At 35.8% G+C, this 12,782-nt stretch overlaps 1 protein-coding gene across 1 annotated transcript in view; it reads right to left on the reverse strand.

Moving 5' to 3' along the window:
• LOC145602014 (THO complex subunit 2-like) overlaps positions 1-12,782 on the reverse strand; it is a 37,806-nt gene that overhangs the window by 10,140 nt on the left and 14,884 nt on the right. Inside the window, exons 14-25 of the mRNA XM_081658123.1 lie at positions 11,344-11,539; positions 11,021-11,257; positions 10,830-10,910; positions 10,629-10,748; positions 10,474-10,533; positions 6,907-7,034; positions 3,616-3,712; positions 3,400-3,528; positions 1,612-1,715; positions 1,148-1,328; positions 897-1,039; positions 17-623 (exon numbers count right to left, since the gene is read on the reverse strand). Of these exons, the coding sequence (XP_081514249.1) occupies positions 17-623; positions 897-1,039; positions 1,148-1,328; positions 1,612-1,715; positions 3,400-3,528; positions 3,616-3,712; positions 6,907-7,034; positions 10,474-10,533; positions 10,629-10,748; positions 10,830-10,910; positions 11,021-11,257; positions 11,344-11,539 (2,083 nt within the window). The remainder of the gene's footprint in view (positions 1-16; positions 624-896; positions 1,040-1,147; positions 1,329-1,611; positions 1,716-3,399; positions 3,529-3,615; positions 3,713-6,906; positions 7,035-10,473; positions 10,534-10,628; positions 10,749-10,829; positions 10,911-11,020; positions 11,258-11,343; positions 11,540-12,782) is intronic.

Genomic DNA, 12,782 nt, shown 5'->3' on the forward strand with positions numbered 1-12,782 from the left:
ATAGTAAAACAGCTACCTTCCAATGGTATGCAATTTTTAGTGTTTCAAACAAAAATCTGCCAAGTCTACCAGCCTCATAGTCAGTACAGCAGCATATCATTGGATGTAAAGTTTTGCAGATCAAAACATCAAGATGGTTGACTGTGTTGAAAAAAGGTGTGCCCAAGGAGTGAAGAGTATGGACAAACTTTGCACAATAAACAGCATCTGACATGCTGAAAATACAGCGTGGAAAAATACATCGTTGTAGAAACTCCATGTTTATCTTCAATGTATCAGGACAAGAACTCAACCAGTTATCTTTTTCATTTGCAAGCCTCTTTTGCACAGAAGCAACATTCTCTTCATGTTTTTGGAGCTCACTTGTGAGACGATCCAATGACTCTTGAATCCTTTCTTTATCTTTCTTCCTTTTGGCGATTGCAGAGCCTGAATTATCAGAGAGCTCTTCCAGAGCCTTCAAGGAAGCATGCTGTTTTGCAATCTCAGACTCATAACGACTCCGAGGAACATAAAGGTCATACAATGTCAGACCCCAAAAAGTTGCATACAAATCTGGGGAGAGGCTGTTCCATGCTTTAGCTGGCAACATAGTTCTAACTGTATCAAGAAGAAAAGACCACCTGCAGAATTTACAATCAATTGATGCACTGGAATTTCAAAATATACAAAACATACAAATAAATAAAAATAATAATTAGAAAAAAAAAAAAAAAAAAAAAAAAAAAAAAAAGAATGGCATTCTGGTGTGAGGATCAAAGGTGTTGATCAGAACCTCATACCACTAGAGAGAGGCACAATTGTCAACAATGAGAAAAAAGACATCACACATTTAAAATGCACACCACAATTGGTCAGCTGGAAACCAAATGATACAGGCAATGAGAAAGTAATACCTCACTGGATTGCGTGGAGGTCCAAGATCCAAAACCAGTTCGCCAGCATCACTTGGCACATCACGATCACATAAAGGCCAAGAGACAGAGCTATTTTTACACTTGAAAAGCCTCATAACTGGTCGATATATCAAGAAGATAACCTACAACATGTAACACAATGTATTAATTATATAAAAAACTATATCAAACAGTATAATTGGGCAATTATTGAAATCCCCTGCCCTCGTCATCTTGAAGAGTGGACATACCTCTGGATCAAGATGGTATAGATGAACCAGATCATCAAGAGTAGGTACTAATTGTGCATATGCAGTTACTGGACTGACAGCATTACAAAGAAAATCCACATACTGAAGGAGTACCCCATGGCACCTGTCAAATTGCTCACTAAGCATTTTTATATAAGGTGCATCTGCATTGGTAACAACCCTGCAAAAGTAAAACATATACACCCACGTAAATCAATCATCACAAGATTTAACATATAAATAAATAAATAAAGAAGAAAGATAACAATTTAGCAAGGACATGTAAACCTTGTACAAGATAGAAATAACTAGCAGAAGGTCAAAACCCAATGAGTGCCCAACTAAAGATACATTTGGTACAGTGTCGCTGCTAAAGAAAACACCAACCCAGGAACTAAAAGTAAACACTCAGCCTAACAAAGGAAAGTAGATAAAATACTTCACTGCAGAGAAGGATGGCTTACAGAGAACGGTGCTGTGCAATTAGCACCAAAAGAGGAATAGCCAGCTTTGGTTCTTCCTTTGGAACCAAGGAATCCCTCAGTCGGTTTGTAGATTTGACTAGTGCCTGCAAGATATGTGATTGTCACCACGAAAACACGTCAGCATCTCCAATAAGTCCCCAAGGGGATAAAATTACACTTTGCTAGAATAACCATATTGATTAGTGGCAGAAAGAATGAGAAATACAAAGTAAAAACCATCCAAGTTAGCTCAAAAGCAAGCAATAACAATACAACAAAACAGAATGGGAATAAAAGGGGAGACTGTCAACAGAGCAGACAGTGACTCCTAACAAATAATATCAGATGAAACTATGAAAGCACCAAATTTACAAGACAAGTGAGAAGATCATTGATAAAATCATTCAACAGACTGATCACTAGAATCAAGAATATACATTCAAAGATAGAATAACGTTGTAACATAAAGCCCCCTTTGGTGAAAACTTGAACTTGCAGAGGTTTAAAAATATTGAGTTCTGACCAAATGCAAAGAACTAACCTATTATCAGGACAGCAATTCAGGCATTGGGTTTAATGTTAGTGGCTCAATACAGGCCCCTGCCGTAGAGGGATCTCCATCACATCTGTTTCTCACATTTATTTTTTTACTTCTTTAATGATCACTATTATAATACTTACAAGGAATACTCCTTTATACTAAACTTTGGGGTGGGAAGACAAAACCAACCTACCACAATTTATTCGAATTAGAAAAGTTAGTCTAGAGCCTTGACCAACTATTATCCAACATGCAGTATCTAATTCTTCCCCTTGTTCAAGAGACATCTTGGGCACATATTTACAGTGCACCCGACTTGTACCCGTCCCCCTCCTGTGCCTGATATGGGAAACGACATAAAGTCGTCATACCCATGCTTCAGAGCTCTACATTTCACCACAAATCCCTGTGTCACACTCGAAGATGTATACATGTCTGACAATTCTAATTTTGTACGAATAACATGGCCAAAAACCCTTCCCCCCTATTACAATCTATCAGGTAAACAGGCAACTCTTTTCAGTGCATAAATTTTTTGAAAAACCAAAAGAATAAGCTGGCTAGAATAAAAACCAATAAAACAAAAGTTAAAAGTCAGAACCAATCAGTGAACTATGTAGTAACTTCAACAGGTCAAAATTAACAAGACGGCATTAGCTTTGCAAAGAGCTACAAGTTAAAAAAAAAAAGAGAACCAGACCCACCCAAAGATACAACAGAACAACCTTTATAAATGCAAGTTATTCATTAGTTAATCCATTACAAATTTACTGTAGGACTACAAAACATCCAGAAATTGAAATTTTCTTCAATATTCATAATAAATTTAGGTTTATACAATCTTATAAAGCAAACAATCACTGTATAAACAGCTTTCGAATGAACCATATCTCATATTAAACCGTAACTAAAGTCCAGATATGGAATGCAAATGAATCGCCTGAATAGTTTGCATAATAATGGCTCCTGAACCACTAGCTCTATGCATTATCATGGGGAAAAATTACAAAAGCACCCCCTTTCAAGTTTACAACTTTTCTTTTTTGTTCAACTATTAATTTTATACGAAGTATAATAATAACATAATATTAATTACTTCAAACAAGAATTCTTAAAAAGCCTTAGTATATTAAAAGTTCACGTGTGTTCAGTTTTTCTTCTACCAAAACAGCTTACCCTCTTTCTAATACTTTAACAGATTGCACTTGCTTTCTCTCAAATAGAAAAACCATCTCTAGAATCATCACCTTATTGTTTCGGCTAATGCCATAAGAAGTGGCCAGATATCGCAAAGTCTCTCCACCTGCCATGGAATCCAGCTGCTCCTCAGTCATGTTTTCCGTGTATTGAACATTTGCCATTTGTTGTATCAACTCCTAGAAAGAGCATTACTAGATGCATGAAAAAAGGCTCTTTAATTTTATTCATGTCCACAGACTTTTTTGAAACATTATAAAGTATACCTGCAGTAGAAGTAGTTCAATTCCTTTACCCCTTTTCAATTGATTGACAAGGTATTGAAACAGACCTCTCAGCTCCATTGAAGGGTACTTCTTGCATCTGTAACATTCAACAAATCAGGAACAAAGTTAGGCATGAAAAAAGAAAAAAGCATGGTAATAACAAAAAAATTAGATCCTATAACTACAACTTTGTAGGTGCTAATGAAGTAAAAGTAAAATAAAAACAAAGCAGTCTGTTAGAGAGTGCATCAAAAAAGCCTCAATAGATAGATGAGGCTGACATAACATATATATGCAGAAAAAGCCCAGCTATACTGTTATAAGGAGAAGTCTTTTGTTATGTAATAGCTTAACTTCGGTAAGTCAACAATTTAATCAAATATTTTTCCAGTTGAATGATAAACTGCATTTACAAAATTCAGAGTTTTGTTCAATGACAAAGAAATACTTTTTTCATTCTCATAATATTCCAACATCGGAAAATCAAGCTTCCCAAAAAACATCTAACCTCTAATATTTAATTACATAATGATAAAAGTTATAAAAAACTGATACTTGCGAGTAATTCGACAAGACTTCGCATGACTATGATTTTCCTTGAATGTAAATCCCAATATTTAGTTAAAAGAGGACTGAAGAATATTGTCTAAAGTACAACCTTCAATATTTATGAAACAGAGAATGTATTTAATAAAGGGTTTCACCAATTATAGCCCAAAATAGTATAAATGAACATGATTTAAACAATACATCATATGGTGTACTTCGATGGTAAATATTACCCCAGCTACATTAGGTTTTTTTTTTTTTTTTTATTTGCCACAGCTACATTAGTTCTTTACACTTTATATTTTTACACTTGCCAATGTAGAAAATAATTCTAGTAACACTTTTTTCTGAATTATAAAAAGTAGATAGTACAAAACTAGCGACAAATCAAACAAGACCCCACATATTATCCATTTATTTATGTCAAAAAGACACAATGTGAAGAAAATTTCACCAGGATTTCCAAATGAAATAAGGACTCCAACGTGGAAAGGGTTTGCCCCAAAATATAGAATAGTGAACGGATAGTTAACCTCCCCAGTTGTTCTCTTGCAGTCTGTTGTATGAACAATATACATCATCACACTTCAACAATCTAAATTTTGTTTAGTTGGCAGATCCAAAGATCCCAATCCTTCCAATATTCAATAATAATTGCTTCCTCAAAACACACTTCAGCTCCTACTTCGATGGAGTTAATCCACATGCCATGGTAATGGAGAACAGAAGAAGAATAGTAATAATCACAAAAACCAACTGGTATAGCACCTCTGTATATCTTCTCAAACAAGAGCAACACCACACAGCCAGGACATACAACAATAGACCAACTAAGCGAAACAGACCTTAAATCTTTGACATCTAAAACCATTGGCTCTTATCACTCATATAGATTTAGGGTTATATAAACAGCTCATCAAACCAGCAAGTAACGGAGGTTTAATATAGAACTAGTAAAAAGAAAAATTAAAGGGCCCTTTAATTACTCAACTATTTCCATTTCACTCCTTCCTTCGATTCAAAAGGACTTCATGTCTATTGTAAAAGTAGGCAGATCATCTACCCCATGATTTCACAAGTCAAGATCAAGAAGAATGTCAGGACTCATTCCTATTAGCTTCCTTCAAGTGATCTAGAAACTCGAATATGGTCAGAGAGTTTTGTTGATACACCAATACATGGAAGCCTCCTGTGAAGTGCCACCCACTTGTAGAAGAAAGTTAACACAAGCACACCATTTCCCAAAAAGATACAAAGCCAACCAGCCAAATAAGGTGCCTTTAAATAGAAGAAATAAACTCACCACAAGCCAGCCTACTGAACCCTTAAGAAGTAATGAATCCAAAACAAACTTTTCATTCCTAGGCTGGCACACTTACAGCTGGGATACCTTAATACTTTCAGAAACGCAATGAAGAATAATTTTCGGAAATTACCACCATATGTAGACACTGAACAGACCAACCACTTCTCCGCATATCTAGTCTGAGTGCCACTTTTTATAAATGAATGCCCTTAAACAAAAGCAAGTTCTCTCTTGGGACTTAACCACGAGATTTTTTGGCGGAAAAAAGGAGGCCAAAACTACAAACCACAGAAACATGATGGAGAGCAGATGTTGGTTTTATATTTTGAGTCCACTCCAAATTTGACAAATAAAATTTACCAGCACAACTGCACTCACTTACTAAAAAACAGCTCCATCAAGTATTTATTCAGCAGTGACAAATCTCAAAGTATCTACATCAGCTGTATGAGGATCAACAGCCCTTCTCATATGGGATTCATTTAATCTCATTCAGCAGAAACACTACAGCTCATACAGTCCAGCAATATAGCAATAATTCAATTCCTCAAATAGATCTGACATCTTGAAACCTGATCATACCATGGACTTAATTTTAAAAGTAGACCATTACAAAAGTGAAGCCCAGAAATTCCATTGACCCCACCTCAGACATTAATCACATAGCAGCAAGCCAATAATACCTAGTGGAAAGTTTGAGAAGGCATAACAAGTAATAAGGAAGCTCTCTTGCCAAGCCACCAATTATCACCCAGATACCCTCTGCAAGGAAATTATTTATCAAAATTGCTGTGTGACCTTTCAGATATGCCTAGAAGCAACCATTGAAAGGATATCATCCAGGGAATTTACACCAGATTTGGGATGCTGATACATGTTTCCAGTAATAAAACTAAGATACCCAAAATAACTTCCAGCTGCGTCAGTCATAGTCACATACACAATCTTATGATTCATAGCGGATTAACAAGCTTTCATTGACAAATCATACGAATATTTCCGGCAAAAAGTATATTTGAATAGAACTTCTATCAAACACTACTACAAAACCTAGAATCATAATTTTCAGATATATGCACATATACAATATTATACTCCCTCCATTTACGAATATTTGAATACGTAATGTAGACTCTTGCTTCTAGGAAATTTTTTTAAAAAGTGAATGGGTGTAAGAAAAAGGAAAAAAACTAAGAGAATTGAGTAAAAAGCAGGTGGATGCAACAAAAAAAAGTTGGATAAAATAAGTGACAGTGAGTAGAAAGGGGTAAATAGTACAAAGAAGAGAAATAAGGTAGTAAAAGGGGTTTGACGAAAAATGAATAAAGAAAAAGTGAGTCAAATTTACTTCAACCCAAAACCAAAAGCGAGTGGAACTTTAGAACACACACACACACACACAAACACGAAAAAGAAAAGGCAAAAAGCACACATACAGATGTCCCCAAAATGAAGCCAAAGATTGAAGCCAATCTGACAAGTTAAGCCCATCATCTTTCAGCTTTTCACGACCACTTTGCGCCAGTCTCTCTATCACAACATATTCCAAGACATCATACTCCAACTGCAAGAAAATAATTTGAAAAGATATAAAACCAGAAGAGCAGCAGTAAATGCATAGAAATACAATTCTATTACCTCAATAGGAAGACAACCAAATATCTAACCCAACCTATATTGTAATGTATCCCCATGTTTTACAGATAGTGACAGCCGAGTGTAGATCAATTTAAGGATGTCACAAAATAAAGTGAATAGGAAAGAGCATTATTCTCATAACAGACACCCAAGTACAGATCAATCTACAAGATTTCAATTATAGACACCTAAAAACTCTCTCCCCCTCGTCCGTGCATAATGTCTGATGATTCAACTTTACTCCTTGTATTTTTAATATGCAATACTTTCCAGAGGCAGCCCTTTTTTTTAATGCAAAACTCTACATTTTTCCAGTGTATCACTCCTCTTATGGTCCCCACGAATACTATTAAATCAACTATTAAGCCACTGTCTCTTTTATATACTACCTCTGTTTCATTTTATTTGCAACAATTGCCAAAAATGGATGTGTCATAATTATTTGCAAGATTGCAACAAATGTTTTCTTTCACCTTCAGTTGTCATTCTCTCTCTCTCCCCTCATCACATGCATCTCTATCTTTCTCTCTCCATTTAACACTCACTTACAAATTTTGCCTAGGAGTCCGTGGAACCCTCCAAATTTGCAAATAATAACAAACAGAAGCTAGTTATTTTAATTTCCCCAACAAAACCCACATATAATTAATACAACAAACTCAACCCAACCACCCAAAACTCGGGGGGTGGTAGGGGGGTAAAACTAGTCCATTAAAAAAAAAAAAAAAAAAAAAAGAGGGAGACCTACTTAAATTAATTTAAAAATAAATAAATAAATAAAGATGCCAAAGAATTGCTAAAATGTCACTCCAATTCACTAAAATACCCAATACTTTTACTATTCTAATTTTCTTTACATAACTGTAACGTAGTTTAGTTTTTAAATTATTTGATTAATTTTTCTCAGTCATTAATTACTTGGATTTATTAAATTGAAATAAATTATGAAACTATCACTAATATCAAAAGATAATTTTTAAGTAGTTTTTTTAATAATTTAAATCCTAATATCAAAAGATAATTTTTAGTTTTTCAATAATTTAAACAATAAATTACTATTTGTTGTTTTCAAAAATCCTCAAATCTCATTCATTACATTTGCATAGATGGCGAATGAATATTTTAATTCTATAATAAAAAATAAATTTAATTTTTCACTGGTCCAAATAATACTTTTGCTTATGTGGCACCTCAAATGCTTCCGGAAAATGCCTACTTTATTTATATATTAGATTAAAACGACAAAAAATAAATAAATAAATAAGAAAACAAATGAAAATAAAAATAAAAATTAATGCCGCTCCATGTCTAAGTGGAAACACCCTGCACAAATTAAATGAAAGAAGGGATATACACTGCGTGAAGGCAACAATTTTCACGAGCACATTTAAACTAGTTTTCCTATATCCGTATAAGGATCAACCCCCACGTCAATTTTAAAATCTATCGAAGTACAACACATTTTCAATCGGATAAACCCTAGTTTCATAATACCTTATGTTCCTCCAAGAAATTTCAAGACTCATTCGAATGATGAATTCTAGACCACAACTCATAATTTCTTAGGGCCCTCATCAATTCACTTATTTTCAAATTAAACCGCCTCTTTGTTTCAATTCTTCTTATCTTTATATTATTGGTGCCAGCGGGTGGTGGTGGTGGACGTGTAGTGTTGGTGAGCGGTGGTGGTTGACATGCGGTGTTGGTGAACAATGGTGGTGATGATGTGTGGTGGTTTAAGTAAGGGAATGGAAATACATGGGTGATGTGGCGAATCAATGTACAAGACTTTGAAGGAATGAAGAGGGTGAAGGGAATGATTAAAAATTGGATTACAAACAACAATAAAGGGAATTAGCCTTGTTCATTCCTTTTCCCCTTCTAATTACCCCTAACCCAACGGCCACTAATCTAGAAGCCTACGAGGGTTGTTAGTCTCCCTTTGTTGATTTGCATTGAAAAGAAAAGACCCATGATCCCTTTTTGTAGGGCATTAAGGACCTAACCCTTCAACAAGTCTTATGCATTCTAAAGTCTAAGGTAGATCTAGAATTCAAAGGATGTTAAGACACTAAAGATTATCTTCCTAAATTAATTACAATTAAATACAATATAATTACTTTAGTCCTAAATAAACAAAACTATGGAAACTTAATAACAAACAAGCAAGAAATATCCATAAGAAAACTCATCTCCATGCCAAAGCCACATCTACATCAACACAAATGTTGGCCGCAGGTAGGTCGTGGTCGTGGCCACGGGTAGGTCACAACTAAACTACTTCCCCCTTCAAAGAACCACTTCTTGCTTGTCTACTTTGCCCCTTCACTACCAAACTATAAACATTTTCTGTATTCATGTTTTACTAACCGTGTTGGACTTTTGAGATTGCTAACTCAAACCTTTGAATGATTAATCAAATTAGTAAACTTCAAACCTAGTTTTAGTGCTAATTTTAACAAACCTAAGTAATCCATGTGCTATTGCTAGACCTGGAAAATGGGTCATTCGGGTAGAGTCTGGGTCGGGTCACCTTCAAGTCGGGTCATTTTGGGTCAGCTAACATTCGGGTCGGGTGTGGGTCGGGTCGGGTTTATTCAGGTTTTGTGTCGAGTTTGGGTCAGGTATCGGGTCGAGTTCGGGTCGGGTCACTTTCAAGTCGGGTATGTTCGGGTCATATTTGGGTCAAGTCAAAATCTGATCAGGTCATGTTCAGGTTGTTTCATTAGAGAATAAAGCTCAAATCAATAATTTTATACGGAGTATATATTTTGTTATTGTTATAATAAAAACTATCAATTGAGTTTATGAGCTTAGCTACGGTTGAAAATGAACAATTTGAGTTATTTTTGGTACAAGATATTTTAAATTCAAAATTTTTGTTTGGGACATTTCGGCTATCGGGTCAATTTCGGGTCTCGGGTCAATTCGGGTCAAACACTTCAGGTCGGGGTGTCGATTCAGGATCGGGCCAACTCCATTTTCGGGTAGGGTATGGGTCGGGTCAATTTCGGGTTTTGGGTCATTTTCGGGTCAATTTTTTGGGTCAATGTTTTCGGATCATTCGGGTCAAGATTGCCAGGTCTAGCTATTGCTAAAGGACTCACAAAGAAAATTTGTATGATTTCACAATATTAAAACTAATTTGTTAAATTGATCTTAACTTCCACATGTTTCAGTATTATGTACTGGTTTTACGGTTAGGAATATACGGTCATCCAAAATCAAAAGTTTAGTAACCCCTCCACATAACCCACACAGCACAAAGCTCCAAATTCTGCTCTCAAAAAGACAATAACAACCTTAAGGAGAGTGTGCAAAGAAAGAATAAAAAAAAAAATATGGCCTTAGTTGATCAACCACACCTGTGTCAAATATTTGAATGCGTCCACAACTGGCATGATCATATCTCGGTAGGCCTCAATCTGCAAGAGCAATATCAGTGAAACTCTCCCTAAAAAAATATACTGTATGTAATTTAAATGAGTACATATGCTGCTAGAAAAAGATAATGAGGTACCTGCTGAACAATTGTTCGGAGAACAGTCATGGGATTGGCATGAGCAAGCTTAGCAACCATACGACCAAGCTGTTTTAGATTTTCCTTTGCAAGCCGTTTCAAGATCCTCCTTGTGTCCAACTAGAAATACAAATCAAAATTTGAATTAGACATACATAATTGTTTTGGGTTGATAATATTCAAACACATAACTGGGCACACCTTAGCTGTTTGTCTTGCTGCCAAAATCATAGGTATCCGTTCATCATCCTTTTCCCATTCACCATAGAGACGATATCTTGCCTAATCAAAACAAAGGCATCACTTGTCTACATAATTCAACCTTATTCATTATAAGTCAAAAAGAATGCCAAATAACCAAAAACAGCTTAGGCTACTTATATAATCCACACCTCATAAGGAAGAAGACTCATCACTTCCCAAATTGCATGGCCAATGGCAGGATTTGCAGGTACCAACTGCAACGAAGGAAGCAGACAAGATCCCAGTGCTTCCTCAATTCTTGACCTTGCTTCTCTTAGATGCAATCGAGGATTAATATTAACATCAACAACAGGTCCAGGAGTTCCATCCCCCTTGCTAATGAGTTGAAGAGCTGATAGGTAATAGCTCTTTAAAATTCTACAGATCTTCACAGAACACATATACAGCATATTGTTAGTAAGGTTTAACAACAAAAAGGACCTTGAAGAACAAAAGCGAACAAAACACTCACCTTTTGCAGCAATAAAGTATCACGATACAGATAAGGTCCAGCACAGGTAAGCATCTCAAAAAGCTCTTTAGGTAGCAGAATAAGAGAGCTTTTTGAAGAATCTGCATCCTCCAACAGTCTTGGACCATTCATGAAGCTCTCAAGATGCATTTTGTGGACAATTTCGTATGCTGAGGAAATTGATTTTCCAATCAACCTAAAATACATTAAATGTACAAAGTCAGTAAAAGTGACAAAAAGATTAAGACCTAAAAAAAATTAGCACTTTAAGCAGGTTGAGTACTTAACCTTTATAAGTTACTTTCAAAAATATAAAAGATGTCTTCAAAACTCTTGAAACATGAACTACTCACTTACTACTACTATTACCCAAAGTCCACAACTACCACCGTCATACGAGTACTATTATAATGGTGGTGCTAATGACGATGATTATTTTAATAATTATGTTAAACTTACTAATAATACTAGCCAACCAATAACTTAACTAATAGCACCATACCATCATTGAAATCTACAGATAAAAAGCCTTTTTTCCTTTTTGAGATGACTTAATATTTAATGCTTCATAGACACTGCTAGGAAAAGAATAAGACTACATTTGAGATTTAAAATCATGCTAGAGATCGAAATAAGTAAAAGAAAAACAACGGGATCAGCAAATTGGGGCTACCAAGAAGGAATACGGAAATATCTGCCACAGATTCTAACCCCCAATTTCAACTGACTAGCACATTAGAATTCAAAAAAAAATTACTTCCTCTATTTTTTATTACATGAGCTACTTCATTTTAGCACAAATATCAAGGAAAAGTTGAAAAGAAAGCTAAAAGACCATATTGCCCTTACCCACTACCCCCTGCCCACTGACCAAACCCTCCTACCCTTCCCGTCATCACTGTCACCCACCTCACCACTAGAGCCAGTAGAACCACCACTACAACTACAAGCTCCACCTCAAATACAACCCCTTCACTACCGCAACAGCCCCGGCTAACCCTTTGTCTCTCCTCTACGGTGACCACTCCTCTACAGTGACTAATTCCGTAAAAAATTGTTGGCCAAATTCGACCAAATTTTTCAGAAATTACTTGTCAAAAAATGCCGTCAACAATTGCTGGCCAAATTCAATCGACCACAGATTTTTCATAAATTGAGAGCTTGGTGGTCGAATTTGGCTATGGTGGTTTCAGATCTACAATTACTAGCCAAATTCGACCACCATGGCCTTGAATTTGGTGAGCTTGAGGTCGACGTTGGAGCGAGAATGAAGAAAATAGTTGAATTCAACATCTTTTTGGATCAATTTCCATTTACCAAGCCGTTTAGTGACACCAGCTCATAGCGCCTCTTCTTCTTCGGACGATCTTTCTGGAGGAAGGTGAAGATGGGTGGCTGCCATGGACATCTTGGAGGAAAGAGGGTGACGATTGATGTTG

Source organism: Chenopodium album, chromosome 21 (assembly GCF_948465745.1).
Source record: "Chenopodium album chromosome 21, dcCheAlbu1.1, whole genome shotgun sequence".
NCBI lineage: Eukaryota > Viridiplantae > Streptophyta > Magnoliopsida > Caryophyllales > Amaranthaceae > Chenopodium > Chenopodium album.